Here is a 21,135-nt window from a genome sequence, read left to right as displayed (position 1 = left end):
GGCATCAAACCGGATCTAGCCTTTACCACACCGCGCATCATTAAAAATTGGCGAACACTGGGGCAGTGATCACGTAGATAAACCGGGCGCACAGATGTGCAAACTTCTTCGTACGGCTGAATGCCTTACCGAAAAAATTGGAGAAAGCGGCAAACTTCCCCATCATATGAGACTGAAACACCATTATAAAGTGATAATAAATGAATATAAAATCACTGGCATAAAGAACTGGCATAATCACTGCGAATGACTTGAGCAAGAACGCGGGCTCTCACATCTGTTAAGCCTCTTTGGGGGTCTGTCTGGACTGGCGAAAACGTAACTGCCATTTCTAGAAGAAATGTGCATCCATTGTAACTACTCTCAAATGGAAGATACTCTTGTGACGACTCTTCCCCCTTGCCACGGCTGCCATCTCGATACTCTCACATCTGCCCGAAACCGATGTACGCGCACCGCTTGCGGAGCTCGACTCTCCGTTCACCGCGAGCGACCTCATATAGCCATCTCCCAAGGAAACCCAAATCTGCACCGGGCCATGATCGATTTAAATGGCAAGACCTTCCACATCTTCCCTCACAGGGTCAAGCGGCCCTCAACTCTAATCAATCGATCCTGGGATACTGAGCAAGGTCCAGACCACTTTAAAATGACAATCATCCACCCCATCCCAAAATCAGGCAAAGATTCTCGAAATTCCGAGAATCTCCAACCCATCGCATTAACTCCTGTTATTTGCAAGTTGATAGAACGTCTCATACACAACGGGCTTCAACACCACCTGGAACACACAGGATGATTCCACCCGGTCCTCAGGGAATTTCGCACCAATTTAGGCACCCATGATTACTTCTGGCTTCTTTGTCGAGTCATAAACCGTACATCCCGAAAGAGCCTACCCGACTACGCCCTGGCCCTAGATATGCTCAAGGCGTTCGATAACGCCAGTCAAGAAGGCATCCTGCAAGAATTAGCCGCTGTCTTCCCCAGTCAGAAGGCTCAGAGGTGGTTTCGCGGCTTCCAACACACCGACCTATTCGCCTTAATCCCAAGGAAGGAATGCCGACTATGTACTACCTTGACCGAGGAGTTCCCCAAGGTTCAATCCTCGGATATTTACTCTTCAATCTGGCCATGAATCGTGTAGCCCGCACCCTTGAAATGGACTCAGCAGCCCGTTTCGCCTTCTATGCTGATGATGTAGTTGTGCTGACCAAGGATGCAGATAGTTGTGTAGTAGTTGTGATGTAGTTGTGTTGACCAAGGAAGAATATATGCAGGCTGAACTCCAGGCTGCTGTCTTCAGCTTGGAGCGCACGCTCTCTCGATTCCAGCTGCAATTATCCACCAACAAGACCGACTTTCTCAGCGTCGACGGCAAGCGTTCGACCAAACCTGACCAAATCCCCCCCCCCCCCCCCGCAATATCACCAATACGATTCTTGAATCAACATATGGTACTATCAAATTATTTGGCCTCCAGATTAGCAGATGCAAAAGCCCCACTACATTGATCCGTCATCTTCGTGCAACTTATCACTCCACCTTGCACTTCATAACCCGTCCATCCAATAAATACGGCGGCTCCCACCAGGACGCTTGCATCAAGCTTGCGGGCGCCGTTTCGCACGGCCCACTGTCTTACGGATTTCCCGTATATGCATTCCGTCGCCGGAATCTCAGCGAACTCACCCTGTTGAACAGACACCTGATTCGTACCATAACGGGTCCACCACGCCACACTAGGATGGACGTTCTGGAGCACGCAGTGCCACTTTCTCCGACCGCCAATCTTGTTAAGATCAAGCTGCGTTTCCAGAAGCACCTGGAATACATGCCGCAGGGATGAGCTAATCTTAAATGGGACACCTTAACCAGCAATATCGACCCTGCTATCTTCCCCAAGTCCATCCCACCTTGGGAGAGATCTGAAATCGGACCTATCCGACGACGACCCAATCCCCGATGTCAACGAGCAGCAAGGGAACAATACGTCCGCAAACTGGCCGACGATAAAGCCGACGGTGAAGTTGATGTCTTCCCCGATGCCGGTATCCACGACACAACAGCCGCTGTTGCTTGTACTTGCCACGAGGTTCCACAACTCGGTAGTTCTTCCAACATTACGAGCACATATGGCCTTTCAGAAGAAGTGGAGATCTTTGAAAATGTGGACGCCGTTCAAAGCATCCAGACCCTTTATTCAACCATCTACACAAAGAAGATTGCATCATCACTAACTAGCATGCTGCCCTTCGGGAACTGAATAGGACCTCCACGCCTAACTCAACGGCCGCTAACATCCCCTACATAGTACGGGACCTATCTTGTGGTGGAATCATGGTGCGCACGGTCTGGGCACCTGCGCACACCTCTGGAGACTGACGGCAACCGAACGGCGAAAACGCTACAAGGTAGTGCCTACTAATTCCTCCCATGGTTCTCAACACCGCATCAGAACAATCTGACCTACCGAGCACTTCTGAACCACATTGGCAACAAAACGTACGTCAAGCTATAGAGCCCACTGGCGGCACCAGTTAGCCGAGGCCTCACCGTCTGGTTTTCTAGCCCCAGTAAAGACCCTTCCCCGAATAGGAGAGGTCTTCGCCAACAAAGTTTACTCCAACTCGGCCTATACCTCACACGTGATTTGGAAGTGAACGAATCCATGGCGTTCCTCCTCACCAAGTTGCCCCCACTGGGGCAGCAACGAGACGCACAACTTGTTACACCTTTTTGGTCATGCGCAACCTTCTCAGATGGCCGTGCGCAGTTACTCGCAAGCGCCACGGTTTTGACGCCGGTGTTAGAGCATGTCGAGTATGATATAAACTACCCCGGAATAGTAGAAAAAAATCACAGAATTTGCCGTAAAAAATGGTCTTCACAAAATGGTTCAATGGCTGACCGACTACCTTTCAAGTGAACCAGTCACAAATGAACACCGGTGCGCTTCCATCTTGCCACACCAAGCATACTGCGTTTTCAAGAACTATGTCGGACACCACCTTCCCTCACGAGGAGGTCGTTGTGTGTGTTGCTCCAATGGGACCTCGAGAGACAACTACTTTGATAATGGCGCTTGAACATTACCATCAACATGTACTACGTCTTTCCCAATTCCCTTTTCCATCCCCTACGCACAGGGCTTTTTAGCCTCCTTTCTACATTAAATTAATTAATTAATTCATTCATTCATTTATTCCCAAAATCTGTCAGTCTTCTTTTTTTCTCTGCAGATTCTCATCTACACTTACGGAGCACTTCCAGAATGTAGGCAGAAATTCTGGGAAAACTATCTCCTCCCCTACAATCTTTTCTCGCGGGCAAGCTGCACGAGGAAGTATCCAAATGGTCAATCGTTGACATCACAGGGCAAATCAGACCAATGATGGGGCCCGGCATATATACTACTGGCTCGAGAATGGGGTATGGGCTGTAATATCACGCCGCTAAAGCATTACTTTTCCCACAGCGTCACCACAGTGCAAACCGCATTTTTAATGAAATTGTATGTCAGGCATTCTTATTGACCAAATTTGCTTCATTCGAAGCAGATATTGGACATCCAGGCAAATTACGGTGAAGCATACCTTCTGAATATTTTGGAAAGTAGGAAATAGCCAACTTCTGCGTCAGCCAATGGCTGGACGGTTGCGAAAGTCAATGCTAACCCAGTCAAACCACTGTAGCAAGGCAGCGGAACAGACGCTCATGGATGTATCAATTCGGAGCTATAGAGATACAAGCAGTGGATTATTTATGCAACTTGGATTCGGGGATTGACGTTTTTAAGAAACACATTACTTGAGTGGCGCTTTTGCAGTGTTTTCGGGGATATATATACTGGGCCCAGCCCGGCGTTCTTTGGGGTACTTCAACGATGTCACTGTGAACGGAGGTTTTTATATTTCACCGCAATCGAAACTTTTGCAGTACCGCATGAAATAGAAACATCATGGCCTGTCAGTGGATGCTTCATTCACTCAGCAATCTAGCGGTGTTGGTGACGTGTCCCGCAGTATGGTTGCCGTCTGGGCTAGTTGGTTCAGCATGTTAAATTTACAGCGCAATGAAGACACATACAAATACAAGTATTGCGCTGTAAATTTAACATGTTGAACCAATTAGCCCTTACTATATTAGCCCTTACTTACTATATTAGCCCTTACTAATTAGCCCTTACAAAGTTATAGCCCTTACTAAGCTGAACCAATTAGCTCTTACCTTACTAAGTTATATTTCTTGTTCATCGGGCCCTTTTTCGTGTGTAACTATGCCTCCCTCAATGTTAATCGCACTAATAGCCGTCGCGATCTGTCGTGCGCGCAGCTAGTCCTACTGCATACGCCTGAACAGCGCTGTGTATGTCCCTTACTTGTACTTGTGTGTGTCTTTATTGCGCTGTAAACTGAACCCGCTGTATGACCAGACAAAGAAAGAAGACGCGCATTTTTACCGTAATTACCCGATTCTAACGCGCCCCCGATTCTAACGCGCGCCCGATTTTCCTGGCAAAAAAACCGAAAAAATTTGCACCTCCGATTGTAACGCGCACGGAACTTTGTGAGCAAGAAAAACGAATGCGAGAGAAACGGGCGATTTATTGCTCGAAATAATCTCACTCATCTCACTCCTCGTCGCTCTCCACTGACCACATCATCTCGTTCTTGGTGCCGTCAAGCGCGTTCGCGATGCCACACTTCATAAAGAACGTTCAACCATGATCGATGAGATCGTGGCCCATGCCTCGCACGCCCATCCTGCGAGCTTCTCCAGAGGCGCACGCTTCAGCCGACCGCTCGTTTTGAACTCTTCCTCCATGTTTTGAACGCGTGAGAGCCGCTGCCGCCATTGCTGTTATCAAGCGCGCAAGTGGAACGATTTGATGATTTGTGTGAACGCCGATAGGAAAGCCTAGGCGTCTATGCTATAGTGCCTAGAATATTCTAGGCACTATACCTATGCTTCCTGCGTATGAAAAATCGTTGCTAAAAGCTTTGGCGCCTGCTTGAGATGGCGATGGTGATGGGCGGGACGAAATTTCCGTGGTTTCTGCAGTTTCGGTTTCGTATCCGATTCTAACGCGCATGCGATTTTTCGACCTATTTTCCCGGAAAAAAAGTGCGCGTTAGAATCGGGTAATTACGGTAATCCTGTTTCTTGGCAGGCGCAATACTACGGAAACATCACCATAGGAACGCCGCCGCAGTCATTTCGTGTCCTCTTCGACACTGGTTCTTCTGACCTCTGGGTGCCCTCAGTCAAATGCCCTCTGGACAACGAGTTTTGCAGTGAGCGGGTTTCATTTTTTTCGCTTTCTATTTCTCAGTTTTATCCAACTACGGCTTGTTTTCGATCAATGACATTACTGAATAAACCGCGCAAAAATAGCAAAAGGTGTTTTGGAGCCTTGGTCTAGGCTAATATAGTTAACGCCACCCTATTATGGACTACTAAAAGGTCCTTTTGCTCAAACCCCTTACGCTACAGCCTCACAATTATTTTATATTATATTTTAAACAACTACCCGGACGGCTGGTCATTTTGAGCTGGTCATTGAGCCAAGCTCGGAAAGACCACAGAAACCTTTTCAGTTAATCATGAGTTCGGCCTAAAGCCAATTCTGCATGGTGCGAATTTCGTCCGCGAATTCTCGGCTGCGGCGCCGCTCGTGCACCAGAACCGTCTATTTTCATATTTTCACTGCTGCGAGAAATTGCCAAATGTCAAGCGGCGTTCTCAAGAGAAACTCGACTGTTCCAAACATTTGACAATTTGCCCGAGTTACGAGAATGCGACGTTTTGCCGCACGAACGGCGCCGCAGCTGCGAATTCGCAGGCGAAATTCGCGCCATGTAAAACGGGCCTAAGAGAAGTGCCTGGCATCGGGGCCTGCGTGTGCAACGATAGTTATTAGGAATTATATATAGAATAAAAGACTGTTGAAGTGAGAGGCTCTCCGTGTAAAAACTTTATTACGCATTCAAAATATGGTTTTCATTACATGTTATAGAACGTTTGGAGGTCCCATCCATGCAGCATCCTACAACTAGGCCCAGATATGCGCAGCGCGCTCGTCGGGTGTATTGCTTAGCCTCGTTGCTCGCCTTTCGAGATTTGCTTACAATTAGCGCTGTATTTGTTGGGAGAGCTGTTGTTTGGCCTCCAAGGAGGATCTGCGGCCATCGCGCTGATCAGCAAATTCCGCTACATGATGCCATATAAGCCACAGCTGCCCAGCTATCGCGCATGCGAGATGTGCAGCACACGGCAGCGTTCCGGAGTTCGTTTAAAAGTATAGCGTTGGCCGACTACTGAAGACCAGCTCCGGATGACCTTCGAGATACGGGGGTAGACGCGAAGAGCACGGCTATAAAATTTGTTTCGTCGTGATGGTATGATTTGTATGTGACCGTAATCTTTTTAAACTGGCGTTGATAACAAAATTGGCCATTTTTACTCGTATAAAATGTTTTATAAGGACACCGAAATGCATTCCTCAACGGCCTATTTGTGGCTGCATTGAGGCGTTTATAGCCTGTGTGATTATTTATTTGACTACTCAGCGCAAGGCTGGAGGCTTAGTTTATCTGTGATCGACGGCAGAAACCACTTGGAACTATGGGAAACAGGATCTGGATAATCAACGTGCAGAGAAGTTCATAAACAATCAAATTACAGGCTCCGCTGGTCAATCATGTAATGCCTTCGGAGGGTGCCTTATAGCGTTTCGCTCGTAATCTAATCTGTGTGCAGGTATAGTGCGGCTTGCTTGAACAGCATCCCCTTAAGCCACTGTGCTCTATGCGGGCACGCCTTTAAACAACGCAGGAGCGCACGCCCGATATAACTGCACCGGCTCGCGGACGTGCTCGACGTACGACCAGCCGTTCCTGTTCGGCTACGGCACCAGCGACAGCGACAAAACCTACGTCACCGGCAGAGTGAGCCGCGATGTGGTGTCGTTAGGCGAAAACCGCGTGGAGAACCAGTGCTTCGGCGAGGCGCGGTTCTTTGTCGGCGACGTGTTCCTCGCGTCCAAGTTCGATGGCGTGCTGGGCCTGGGCTACCCGAAATTCGCCAGGCTGCCCGGGAAGCCCCTCTTCGACAGCATGGTCGAACAGGGCGTCGTGCCGCAGCCCGTGTTCTCCGTCTACTTGCGCCGGGACGCCAGCAGCACCGAAGGCGGCGAGATCCTCTTCGGCGCCATCGACGACGACCACTACACGGGCGACATCAACTACGTGCCTGTCAGTAGGAAGGGATACTGGCAGTTCAACATGACCGGGTTGGTTCCCCCCTGGTGTGGCTCGTCCTCCTCCCCACTGTTTTTGCAGCGACAGCCACGAATGCTAAGGTCCCGCTTTTAATGCTAAAAAGGCGATGCTTCAGAAGCGTAATAGAGCGCCCGCTGGAGTTCGCACTCACCCCTTCCTTTTCGGGCGGTGGCCGGGTGGCCCCTTTTCGTGTCTGGCTGCGCCTGCGCTATGCACAGCTGCGCACAAATTAGAGGAATTAAGTTTGCTCTGATACTACGGGGGAAAGGGGCACGGATTGTGCGCTTTCTGTCAGAGTGTCAGGTCTGCCGAGCGATATCCTGCACGAAGTTCCACGGCTGCACTAGCACCTGACGCGATAACATATTTTTGGTTTAGCTTCCAGTATGTTCCCTTTGTTTTTCATGGTTGAAGTATAAATAATTAGGCGCGCCAGGTGGAAGTACACACCTTTCACTGCGTTTCTCAATCACGGGAGGTTTAGTTTCAACCACGGTGTAAGAATATTTAGGTATTGACACTGCGCCCCGCGGCGCGACCACATCTTTTTCGCCACCCCGCTGTGCTTCGCTTCAACGCGGACAGACGGCGCACCTCCACGGGGCCTACCAAAAAGCCGAGTTGCGGCGGCCGTGCAGGTGTTATGGGATCGTTCGGTGCCGCCGCGTGCGCTTGTGCTTTAAGTGCAGCAAGGCACACAATGGTTCAAACCGGAATCGGCTATTTGGGTTTTACTTGCTGGAACTGTATGGAGGGCGGAACGGTAGCGAGGACGTTTCCCAGAGTTCGTTTCGAGTTTGTGGCTGAAATGTGCTCGTTTCAGTATTAAAAGACCGTAGTCATTCTTGAGCTTCTTAAACGCTAACATTTTGGTGTGACTTCCTTTCTGTCTGTCGCTCGATTCAACCACAGGGCCAAAAGATAAGCGAACTCTTGAACAAGACGTTTACACACGTAGAACATTTCCAAACCACGTCACATACTTCATAGTTGTCAACATCGTCCCGAAAAAGAAAACATCCCACGTTAGAAGTAAAACAATAATACATAACTGATACTAGCACTATCATTTAATTGAAAATAGACATCGGAGCACTTTTTGCGTTCAAAACAATACTTGAACCACTAATTACACAAGGGGTTCGTGCTTTGTCTTGGAGCTTGCCGCTCGAGTGCCAAGCCAAACAGCAACAAAATGTCCGGAGAGATGACGCGCCAGCAGTACGAATGCGGAAAAATTGAATTCACCAAACCTCAATTGCGTTTATCCTGAGAGAGAGAGAGAGAGAGAGAGAGAGAGAGAGAGAGAGAGAGAGAGAGAGAGAGAGAGAGAGAGAGAGAGAGAGAGAGAGAGAGAGAGAGAGGAATAACTTTACTATATTTGTTGATTGTTACGAGATGGTTGGTACCCCTAACCCAGGCAGCTGGTGGCTGCTCTGGCCGAGGTCCGACGCAGATGGGGAGCAGCGTGAGAGATTGGCGGGGTGAGGGGAGAGGCAATTCCGTGGCAGGGGCGGCAGAGCGCCAGTCGTCTCTCGACGATATTGCCGCGGAGCGAGCAGATATACGGCCAATTTTTTTGTTCATCTGCACGACTCGTAATACCATTGTTAGCTATACCGCCTCTTAAATACAAAACATTGGCCTCAACGCGCATTCCCCCAACATTTGCGTGAAAAATGCCTGCACGTAGATTCGAACATTGCGTGAGCGCTTTAATGCCTCGACACTGTGAGGAGGCCATGCCCGCCTAGGAAAATATGGTCAACTTCGCCAACCTTAAGTTCCTTAATCTGCACAGACGCCTGTAGTATGTGCCCACAATTCCCCTGCATCAAAAGTACTGCCTCCACACTCCGTAACTGGGTACAAAACTCGTGTTCTCCTTACGCCTCCGCCGCTATATTCATGAGCGGCGGGATTAAAATTAAAAGGAAGCCAAAAGGGAATCCGCGGCGATTTAATGACTAGTGCACTGCTTTGGAAAGGTTGAAGTGCTAAAGCAAACGTTCATAAAGGAGAAAGGACCGGCGCCTTGACAGGAAGGACAAGAATTGGTAGCTACGCGACGCAAAATTGGTTACTGGAAATGCCCCTGGAGTTGATCCTGCCCACCTCGCTTATTACGCCGACGCTGAAGATGAGGTGCGGTTGTCTACCTCTCGGAGACTCCGGCGTGCACCTGCTGAGATAGATACATACGCGACTGTGAAGTGGGACGGGCATCCGTCAGTTGTAAATACAGTGGAACCCCGATAATAGGACTTTCAAGGGACCGCGAGAAAGCGTCGTATGACCGCAGTGTCGTACGACCGGGGTGCGGGCGAATTCCCGACCAGTAGACTGTCTCATGCGACAGGTAGACTAAGAAAGTATTTAAACTACTGCATTTAGCGCGTTCTTGGCGTGATTTGCGAACCTTTAGCTGAAATCCCAAGTTTTAATAAAAGCAACGCCTGTGTTGTGCCCCCTCCCATCCATGCGTCCGAGCTACCGCCCAGCACCGCACTTTGCGCGAGTGAGATAAGGCCGATCCGGTCCAGCAAATTGAAAGAGGGAAATGCGAGTGCGAAACTGCCAAGGCCAAGCGAAACGAACGATAGTACAAGGCGGAGATGAAAAAAATAACCTACCCGTACATGGTGGAGACACCCTTTGAACGCTGGCGTGCCGTCGCTATTGGGTCAAAGGGCTCAACATACAGATGCTTTCGTTTCCCACAGGATGCAGCAGCGCGAAATATATACGATGGTTCAAACTTCCCGTGTAAACCGTGTTGCGGCGAAAATTATAGCGCGGTTCTTGCTGCAGTGACTTGCTGAGGCAGCCAGCGATTGACCAAAAATTGCGGTGCCAACGTATCCGTGTTTCCACCCTTGTGGGGGACGCGTGCGAATTGAGGCACTCTGCCAAAGAAAGGAGCGGAGTGACAACGCGGCTTTGAAAAACACTTATAAGCAGAGGGCAGGGATATAAGGGGAGAGAGCATTGTGAAAGGAAGGAACTAGGATCGAGCGGGCGGGGAAAGCGGGTGTTCAGTCATCGCCGTGGGTTTGCGTCATATGTGTTATCGCTTTCGTCGACGGCTTGACGGGAGCTTCAAATTAATGGTCCGCCTGCTACCTGAACTTCGACTTCTCGAGGTTGGCGCATTGGCGTACGGCTGCCGCGTGGGGCCGTCGCAGGTCAACTCCCGCTCACGAGTACCCGCTTGCTTGCTTGCGTCTATTCAGCGAGTTTTCTGGCCCGCCTGCGGACCATTGTACATCAAGTAGTGTCAAACGAGGGCTAAGAATACAGAAGGTCGGGATGAGGCGACGGAGCGGTGTAAACTATGGTAAAACGCCTGTTTATCCGCGCCAGAGTCCGTCGTATGAAGTGGACCGCGTGTACCCGAGCAGCATATCATCAGGGTTTTTAATGCATTGTTTCGATGGGGAGTTCGCCGAGACCACGGACATTCATCGTAAGAAGCGGGTCGTCGTAAGTCCGGGGGACGTATCAGCGGGGTTCCACTGTAATTGCAGTTGGCCTGGCATAGCTACCTCAACAACGTTGGGCCACATCATTCTCCACCGAGCATTCTAGTGTCAGTGAAATTATGCAGCTTCATATTCGTTATAAGCGATGCCGGCATGTTTTCTGCATTTCATATCAACCGTTAGTAGCCGCGACTATTTAATTCGAGCACCTCGTGACCTCCAGACATTTATTTTCGAAAATACCTATATATAGTGACCGAGGAGCTCGGCCAATGAGCCGGAGAACACGGGATAAACAGTGACGCAATAGGTTAGTTCTAGCGAAATTTGTCCGTGGACTGTGCTTACCACAACGCAAAACCTGAAACCGAGCGTCTGCACCTTGTAATGCACTCTGGTAGCAAAAAAAATGTGGTTGGTGCCTATTTTATAGGAATTGGTAAAACACAAAAATGAAATGTGCCTTCACAGGAGCATTTATTGTGGATCTATATGAACTTTCACATCGCTATTTATATTAGCACCGTTAGACGTATCAACGTTAGACACTGGATTGCAGGCGCCGGAACATTGCGTAAATCCGACTGAAACCACAGCCCCTTGAAAATCATGCAAACGAAACGGAACCGAAACCGAAAGCAGTAGGGGGTGGCGGTTGCCTCAATTCACCCGCGTTCCGCGTACACGAAGACGCTGGCATCGAGGCGCCAATTGTCGGCGCTCATTAATGTCATGATGAACTACTTCGCTTCACTTCTCCTAGACGGCAACATCTCCTAGACGGCAACATCTCCTAGACGGCATCTAAAATGAAGAAATTAGGGGGAAAGATATAAGGCGCGTTCGTAGACCTACTGGCGCTTGAATTCGTAGCGCAGTGTACCTCAGGTTGCGGCGACAGAGTTCGTGGCTCAAATCGGGGCGCAGCACTGGCGACGTCATTTCCGTGACGGATATGACGCCGGTAAGATCTTGGTGTACCCGGGCATAAAACACTTTCGTGTTAAAAACACAGAAAACGCGGCCTAAAACGACACCAAAAGCGGGGCCCGCAGCGTCGCCGCGTTTGCCGCACTGCAAGCGATAGGCAGTTAGTAGTATTAACTCTATGCGATAGGCCCCTGCGCCCCTGCGCCGCAGCGCCCTCGCGCCGCTGCGGTCGGCGCATGTACTAGGGGGCGAACATTATATGCTCGCGTTCGTAGCCGCGGCGGCCTGTCACTGTCAACACCTAAATATATCCTTACACCGTGGTTTCAACTGACACAGGGTAGGGCTGTTCTGGTGTCCTGTTGCTTCGATTCGACGTTTAAAAGATGACCTTGATAACTGACCCCCCACTAAATGCTGGCTGAGCCGGTCGTTGACACTACCTTTCCATAAGCACATCACTGAGTTAAGCTGGCCAGAAAATGTATACAGTGCCATATGAAATCACGCAACTACGCGCCAGCTTAACTGCCGTTTTTGCTGCTCACTCAATGATATACTTCCTGCGCCAACTTCTTTCCAATTTTCTTTTACGAAATACCGAAGCAGCACTGCAAAGCGGATTTTGTAATGGTGGTGGTGGTGGTGGCAAAACATTTAATGAGCCAAAGGGAAGGGGTATTAGGATGTGGTTACCCTCCTAAGTCCAGGAGGCCTCTTGTCCGGGCTGCCTCCAGTGCGCGTCGCACCAGGGCGACCTGGCGCTCCGGTGCGGAGCTGGTCAGCTCGGACTCCCACTGCTCAGGGGAAGAGGAGGGGTGGGGATGGGGGTGTTGGGGGCAGGAGAAGACGAGGTGGTAGGTGTTGAGAGGGGTGTGACAATGTGGGCAGTCGGGTGGAAAGAGAGAATGGGAAATGTGGGATAGAATGATGTGGTTAAAGTAGGTTTCGGTCTGTAGTCGGCGGTGGATGTAGGCCTGTTGGGCGGTGAGGGAAGGGTGGGGGATGGGTATCGCCGTCGGGAGTTAGTGTGGTGGGAGAGGATGGAGTTGCACGTGGGGTCGAGAGGTGTCAGGGCTGCTGGGTCGGGGGATATTTTTGGCCATAATGAACGATGTGTCTGAAATTCCTGAAATTCACACCAATACATCAGCTGAAACCTCATGCTGGCCGTGTCTTTTATACACACACACACACACACACACACACACACACACACACACACACACACACACACACACACACACACACACGCACACACGCACACACACACACACACACACACACACACACACACACACACACACACACACACACACACACACGCGCGCGCGCGCACAGCGAGAGAGAGAGAGAGAGAGAGAAAGAGAGGGATATATATATACACGCACGCACGGACGCACGCACACAGACACGCACGCACGCACACACACACACACACAAACACACAAACGCACGCGCACACACGCACGCACGCACGCACACAAAGAAAAGCCGAATTTCGGGCGCCGTACTTAAAAACTTCTACAGGTACTGCTTTCATCAAGGCGCTTACGTTTATAAGCTTCTAGTCCAATGGCATGCACTCGAAAAACAACCGTATTTGCGGCATCTCGCCCTACTTCCCGTGACATGAACAATTCTTTCATATGGCAGGGTAAAAAAAAAAAAACCGCCCGCATCTTCCCACGGGGGGAACTCGAGTAAATGCGTCGCAGAGTGGTGGGGGTATCGCGTGAATTTTGCGTAATTGGGTATGGTTTGGGAATGCTTAATTGTTATTTCGTCTTTATTATTCTTATTTATTGAATGAAGGAGAAGCGAAGGCAAGGAGTGTAAAGTTAAAGTCTGTCTTTATTGCTTGGTGCCGTCAAGCAAAGCTTCAAGTCAAGCGAAAGCCAAGCAAAGACGCCCTTGACTGAATTCCGAACGCGCGCTCCGCCGCTTATATACACACCGCCCGCGTTCGAGGGAGAGGAGTACGGGGGAGAGACGCGCATGCGCACACTCCCGTACACAAGCGCGCGAACTTTCCACCCACCCACCACGGCCTTATCACGTGTACACGCCCTGCCGCCGTTACCGTTGAGCGCGACGCAGCGCACGGGTAGCTACGGCGCATGCGCGCACAGACGCGCTGCCCCCGCACTGACGCAGCGGTTGTTGAGAGCGGCGGAGCGCACGGGGTACACGCGGTCCTCCCGCACCGCCGCACCTGTTGTTGAGAGCAAGGAGGGTACGGGGGAGAGACGCGCACCTGCTCCTCGACGCGACGCGCATGCGCAGTGAGCGTGTGGACGGCGCCGACAACATCGACGAGTGACATCGCGAGCCTAAGAAATGCTCCGCATTTAAAACATGACGAGCGGAACACGCATGACGTTGAGGCCACATTTTTACTCAGCAAGTAGCGTAATTAGACGCTTTTATGCCCATTTTCACGACGCCCTTATTGAAGGACGCTCCTTTCTTCTGGTGTAAGTATTGATTTAGGAGCCAAAGATGCTGATATCAACCCGTAAGATACGCCGGTAATCAAAAAAAGCTTCCGTTCTGGGGTTATAATGCCCACAAGACGCACGGGAATGTTCGGCATGGAGCGACGGATTAATTTTGACCTCCTGGCGTCATTTAATGTCCGCGAGATATCTTGCACAAAAGCCTTCCTGTATTTCACCTCCGTAAAAATATACAGATTCAAAGGCCGTGGATGACATTTGGGGCCTCGTACGAGGCATTACAGTCACGAAGTGTCAACTGCGTGCATTCAGAGGAGCGAACCTTGCTTTGCTGAAGGCAACCACTGGTTGAGCAAGGCTACTTTCGACTTAATGGTGTTTGGGCTGCGGAGTCGATGCATTTCGGCTGCCGTGACGAATGGGTCGTTGCACACTGGGGTTCGGCAACTCCAGTGCTGCGTCAGAAGGGAGCCCTACTTACGTGTATAAGAACAATCATTATGCATTTGCTGGCGCTACTGATAATGCGCGCCGTATTGTCGCTTGCATACGCAGTCGATCCCATCAAGCAGCCGAGGCCACATCAGAATTTTTTATGCGCCTTATGCGTGACGTTGAAGTTGATCTTCCAATATTATCTGTAAGGCCTGCTATTCTAGCACAGGATAGAAGTTCGAAAGAAGATGACAAAACAAGCATGAAGTGCTCTAAACCCAAGGGACAAAGAAAGTGCTTCGCATGGGCTTTCGTGTCGTTACTTGAACAACACTCTAATACAATGCGCGAAGCTCATGAGCGTTGGAACAATGACATTTGGACCCTTTATACACCACAGACGAACTAGTCCCACCCAAATGTATTGTACTGAGTCACCATCGTTGTGTTGTAATTAAATACAGCCGCACACGATTCTTATCATTTGCGCGCGAACCGAGCCGAGTATCGCTTTCCAGGGAAGAGCTAAGCTCATCCACGCGTCGTGAGCTTGATTAAGCGCCGTACATTAAAACCGCAAAGTAAAACGATCCCCAAAGACTAAATCTGGCTGAAAAATTTCTGGGCGGTTGAAAATGAGATCAGCCTTTCCTGCCAATTGTTTGTGCGGAAGCAGGCCGGATACAAAATAAAACAAGCCAAATCGATTCACGAATTCTAGTCGCAATGTTAAAATTTTGTGTTAAAATCAAGGACATGTACCTGGGTGAGTTGCGATGAGTTTTTACTGCGAAGCAGTACATGTCTAAACCCCCCAGTTTTCCTTCCGGTGAAGCCGCTTTACTCGGCGCCGCTGCATGGCTCTTCCTCGCCACCGCTGCCCCTCTTATTCGCTACCGTCATTTCTCTCGCCACCACCGATGACTCTTTTGCAAGTCGCGCAATCTTCGGATAGCGGCGTTATCAGCTCATTACGGAGAATCAACAGAATCACGAATGGGCGCAAAAGCTACCGAAAGCCGCCGCTGCCGCCGAGCATGTAGCCGTCGCCGTTGCCGCTTCAAATTCCACATAGCCGAGTAGCTTCGAATCCCTCCCGATTGAAAAGCAACTTGCCCGGGTAGAACGCCGGCGTGAGCCCATACTTCTTCAGCTTGACAGGCTTTCCGAGCGACATTTTCGCCGGTGTATAACACAAGCCTAAGTATGCGCCAATCACCGGTTATTGGTTTATGCGTGCACGGGTTGGGGATGGAAGGAGGGGGGCGTGCACGCACAGCTGGGCTTCATGCTCTACCTGTGACATGCCCGTTGTGCCGGTGGGGGATTTAAACGTTGAAATGTCATGGCTCAACCGCCCTGTCTCTATCCGTAACCGATAGGTTTGGGTCTCGGTAAGATGCCTACGACAGGGGAGGGAAATGAACAGCCACATGTTTGTCCGCTCTAGGCCTTTGACGTTTTAACTGTTCTAACGAGGTTTTAACTCCGAGATTTTACTGGAACGGACGCATGCCGTTCACTTGGAGGAAGAGGAGCGGGAATTGAAGAAGCGTCAGCCCCGAACAGAAGCGCGAATGGGCGTGAAAACAACGGAAACCCGTTGCTGCCGGTGTTTCCACCTCAAGTTCCAGCTCGACAAGTAGCGGGGAATTCATCCCAGATTAACAGCAACTTGCCCGCTTGGAACGCAGCCGTTAGCCTAATTACCTGTTCAGCTTGAAGGGCTTTCAGAGCTACATTTTCGACGCTGTTTTTCAATTCCAAGCATGCTCACATAGCCGGTTGCCGCAGTCTGCGTGCACGGGTTGGGAGTGGAGGTAGGAGGGGGTGCAAACGCAGATAGGTTTCATTCGCTTACTGATGACATGTCTTTTGTGCTGGCGAGAGGTTTAGACGTGGACGTCAAACGACCCAATGCCACCTGTCCGGTGTCCTCAGTGGTTGAGTGGATGGTGTTGGTGTGTTACACAAGCAGTAAGATGCCTACGACGCGGGATCGAAACAGGCAGCTCCCTGTTTGTCATCTAGAATAAAGCTCGGGTCATTCCAAGCTTAATTCAGCTAATTGACTCGGACGTATACACTCAATCGTAAACTACAAACAAACAAACGTGTTTTCGTTCGTGCACTCCATGGACTGCGGCTAGCTTTGCAGAACATTCTCTTTCAAAGAGTGCAAGGGTTTTTAACTAAAAAATTCACAGCGAGAAGTAACGAATACATCAGAGCACACCGACGAGTGCAGTCTCTCACAAGTACGTTTTTTATTAGATTATATAATATATGCTTGACTATATGCATTAATTTGGGCTTTCACGTGATGATGCGCGTTGTCGTTGTAACAACCAAAAATATACTGCTGTCACCATACGCATTTATTATGATATAGTGAATACAGAAGCAATAGTGTTGAATTGAAGTGCGGACATGTCAGCCGCGCGAACTCCCCAGCTTCGTTGTAGCTGAGGGGCAAGTGTATTCGCCCCGCACCTACAAGAGGAAAACTGAACTTTGTTAATCCTTTACTTAGTAACACAATAGTTAGAGCTTCCTTTTCAAATGTTATCTGTTCTTTTTTTCTCTCTCCAGCGTGCAAGTCGGCGAAGACAGCAGTTTCTGTAGCAGCGGCTGCCAGGCCATTGTGGACACAGGAACCAGTCTAATCTATGGGCCAATGAGCGAAATCTACAGGTTGAATAAGATGATTGGCGCTACTCCATCGTTCTACAGCAGGGTATGTCCTACATTAATGAACGGTGCAATGGGAAAAAAAAAAAGAAAGTCGACTCGTTTGCGCAGCTATGTTTAGCATTTGATTAGGTAATTAGGAACAGTATCCATTCTTCATTCGCGAACAACATTTATTTTTCAAAAATAATTTTCTAAGGCCACCGTTCAGATAGACATTTCTGTTGTCAACATCGTTTGGCTTTGAAGCGCGCGCTTTGAATTGCATTTATTTTTATAAGCGCAAGCATAGGAGGCTTCCAAATTGTTAAAATCCGTGTAACCAGTGTGCGTGAAGCCTCTGTGAGTCGAGCGCCCAGCGGGGGTGAACGAACGATAGCACAGTGGAGAAGAACGAGGACGCGTGATGCTGTCAGTGTCAGTGTATGTGCATGTGCGCGGTCTGCGCGGCCAGCAATGGTGAGGCGGCGGAGCGTATCGCTTAGACTGGCGTACGAGTGCGTGTATGGCGCCGCGTGGCTCATGGGGCACCTTTAGCAGACATGTGCACCGGATCGTCCGGTACTGTTTGTGCCCAGCACTATGGCGTTCGCTGCTGTAGTTTGACGGCGGCGTTGGCCTCTTTACTGAGCGAACGAAGGGAGAACCGCAGTCAGAAAGAAATCAGAATGGGAAAGTGTGGCGAAAGTGTGAGAAGGAGGGTTGTATGCCGAGCCGACGCGGGACTCTAATCGGCGGCGACGCATGGCAAAAGTGTGACGCGAGACAGTGAGAAATGCTGAGTGGTGGTCACGCGCTGCGAGATGACGCCATGGCGGCGCGTGGCGTCGGGCGCTCGACGATGGCGCATTCACTTCCTGAGATGCAGTTCGTGGTCCCTTCCCGAGACGCAGACACTTACCATCGCTGACATTTGCGCGGCAGGTTCAAACACGGTTTTCAACAACATGCTTGGCGGCGGCGACGCGCTGCAAGGTAACGGCACAATAGCGCATCGCCGTGCGTTCGCTCATCACGCGTTCACTTCCTGAAACAGAAGTGATGCTCCGCGACCGAGAATTGTGCGATTCGCGCTGCGCCGAAATTTCGCATTAGGGACATAGTAATCGTCAGGCATTATTTATTCGTATGGTCGCCTTTGTTTTGATGCCACATGGCTAAAGGATATGCATGATGCGCATATCTTCGGAACAGTATCGCCTGTTGTGAACCCCTGGTAGGATGCGTTGAAATTTTGAGCCATATTTGGGAAAATCGCTGCCGCACCCGGAAATGGTCTCAGAAATCCTCACAGTTTTTATCCTGTATTTCCCAATGCACGAAGTGCCTCGCACGTATTTATTGACACTGAAAGTGACTGGCGACATTGTTTCCTTTTGTTCAAGCATGTGGTCGACTGCGACAGGGTTCCTCGTTTGCCGGAGATTGCCTTTATAATTCTTGGCAAGCGCTACGTGCTGAAACCAAAGGACTACATTACTCAGGTAATTTAATTTTGCCGCGAGCATCTCACGCGGTCGCTAGTTATAACCTCAAGTGCATTAATAACACCTAGAAACCTGACAAACGCTTGTCTAAATAAAAAAAAAGTTATTCGGGTCCTTGAGTTCGGCTACCACAAAATCAAAATCCACCCAGGAATTTCATGGAAAGATGGCGGAACACAAGGAACCAACTCCAGTAGAACCAGTGAGCGACGTGGTTCTGGTCTTCGCATTTAACTGAGCAGTTTGCGATGCCGTGGCGGAAGGGCTAAGGTTGTCGGCGTTCAGTGGAAATTTGCGATGTATTTTCTGAGACATTAGCAACGTTAATGTAAACAAATTTTCTTTCACCTCTGCTATTCAAGGACATTGAGATATAAAATTATCTATATTCGTAATGTACGAGTTCCCTACAAATATTGGTTTAAGGAAGCTACAGAAACTACTAAGGCGTAAGCATTCTTACACCACTTCTCGGAACGCGTCAACTCGGGCAGGCTTTTTTTTTTAATCTTTTCTCGTTATCCGCAGGTGGGTGCTGAATTACGTAGAACATTTCGATTTCGTTACTTCATTTCTATTGTTTTCTGTTTTTCATTTTTAAAAGTTTCCTGGGATGGTTGGGATATTTTGCCATAGATTACCAAATTGACAGAATTGGCCATCTATTGCCAAATTGGGTAATTGTCCTATTTTGTTTTTGTTTGCTTCGTTTTTTTTTCTAGAACGATGCGTACATTTACACTTTTATAACGATTAATTTCTCCCGTGAAGGTGCAATTGTGCATTTTTGTAGGAAGAAGGCTGTAAGTCCATTGTTCGCGTGGGGTGCTAGACGAAGAATGCTTTAAAGGGTAATGTAGACAAAACACAAGTTTGGTTCATTCGTAAGAATGCCTCGTTAGAATCATATTGATACCACATTTAACGTAAACTTCGCTCAAATTAGCTACATAATTAGGAAAAAAGGGAATGAACATGCGACCCACTAGCTCATTTCCCGCATCAGAACCTATGATGTCATATGTGACAGCTCTGCGATTGGCTGAGGCCGGCAAAAGCAAACGCAAATTATGAGGGCTAGAAACTTGCCGAACGAGCTATTCGAGCTTGCATTTAGGGAACATTCTTTTTATAGCAGCAAGAATGGTTAGGTTAACAGTGGAAGTTACGAAAGCACACGTAAACATACAAGTACCGATGCGTACAGCTGTTGGTACTGCTCGCACTATGCTGTTTTAGCTGCCCAGCACTGTGGCGCTTTGGGGTTATCTCAGACGACACTGGCCGATTGGCGTAAGCGACAGTGTCTTACGTGACCATATTTGTCGAACGAACACCATGTTACACGAAACGATTATTTTCTACCTTAACAAAAACAAGCCAGGTGCAAATACGGTCAAAAACAAATGCAGAAAACTTCCCGCCGCGGTATTGTGGCGCCATCTAGGTTGGCTAACGGTAAGCAAGGCTCCCCAGCACATATGACATCATTGCATATGTCACGAAAACACACGATTTGCGGGAGAATCAAAATTTTTATTTAAGTTGATACTGAATAAAGCATAGTTTGCTTCCGGACAAGCGCTGGGTACACCACAACACACGAAATGTTTCGATGAAAACAAACTTGTATTTGGTCTGCATGGCCCCTTTAAGCATTCTTCGTCTAGTACACCAACGCGAACAATGCTTACGCACTAAAAGTGGCAAACGTAAGATGAATGTTCACGAAGCTTTTTGCATCTTGCGCCAGTTGGGCAGCGCATTGCTGGTACTCCAGCTCACGAAGGTGAAAACGATGCCTCCCCCCCCCCCCCCCTTTCCTTACTTCAATCCCTACGTCTCTATTCGGCAGGAGGAGCAGGGCGGTGAGAAGCAGTGCTCCAGCGGTTTCAGGGGCCAGGGCGACTCGATCTCACCTCAGTGGATCCTGGGTGACGTATTCCTGGGCCGCTACTTCACCGTGTTCGACCGTGGAAACGACCGCGTGGGCTTCGCAGAGGCGCGCTGATGGCGCGCTTGATGGCGGCGGCATGAACAGTGCTGCCCTCTGTTGCCCCTGCCCGCTCCTCGCCAATAAAACCTTCTTGCCACCGGGGCGTCACTAAACCCCTGTTAGTTCCTCTACACATCTGTTGTCCTTGCGCTGGTTGGCTTCAAAAGATAGAGGCACTGTGGGAAACAGAAAAAGAACTCTTGCACGATGAATTACGCTGGCTCTCTCTAACGATGCCACATTGCGCTAGAAAATAAAGGAATGTGCGGTCGCATATTTGTAGTATTCGGATGTTGGGGGTGCCTTCAGGCGAAAAAGCGCTCAGTGACCTTTTGAAGGGTTTCTTTTACGCACTGACAAGACCTACTGAAA

At 49.4% G+C, this 21,135-nt stretch overlaps 1 protein-coding gene across 1 annotated transcript in view; it reads left to right on the top strand.

Moving 5' to 3' along the window:
• LOC144155119 (lysosomal aspartic protease-like) overlaps nt 1-20,876 on the top strand; it is a 31,533-nt gene extending 10,657 nt beyond the window's left edge. The window contains exons 3-7 of the mRNA XM_077686373.1: nt 5,174-5,297; nt 6,838-7,294; nt 17,182-17,326; nt 18,666-18,764; nt 20,623-20,876. Of these exons, the coding sequence (XP_077542499.1) occupies nt 5,174-5,297; nt 6,838-7,294; nt 17,182-17,326; nt 18,666-18,764; nt 20,623-20,778 (981 nt within the window). The 3' untranslated portion in view covers nt 20,779-20,876. The remainder of the gene's footprint in view (nt 1-5,173; nt 5,298-6,837; nt 7,295-17,181; nt 17,327-18,665; nt 18,765-20,622) is intronic.
• Nucleotides 20,877-21,135: the final 259 nt, after the last annotated feature.

This window comes from Haemaphysalis longicornis, unplaced genomic scaffold (genome assembly GCF_048455015.1).
Source record: "Haemaphysalis longicornis isolate Haplotype H1 unplaced genomic scaffold, Haemaphysalis longicornis Haplotype H1 scaffold_1, whole genome shotgun sequence".
NCBI lineage: Eukaryota > Metazoa > Arthropoda > Arachnida > Ixodida > Ixodidae > Haemaphysalis > Haemaphysalis longicornis.
This window is presented reverse-complemented; position numbering and strand designations above follow the sequence as displayed.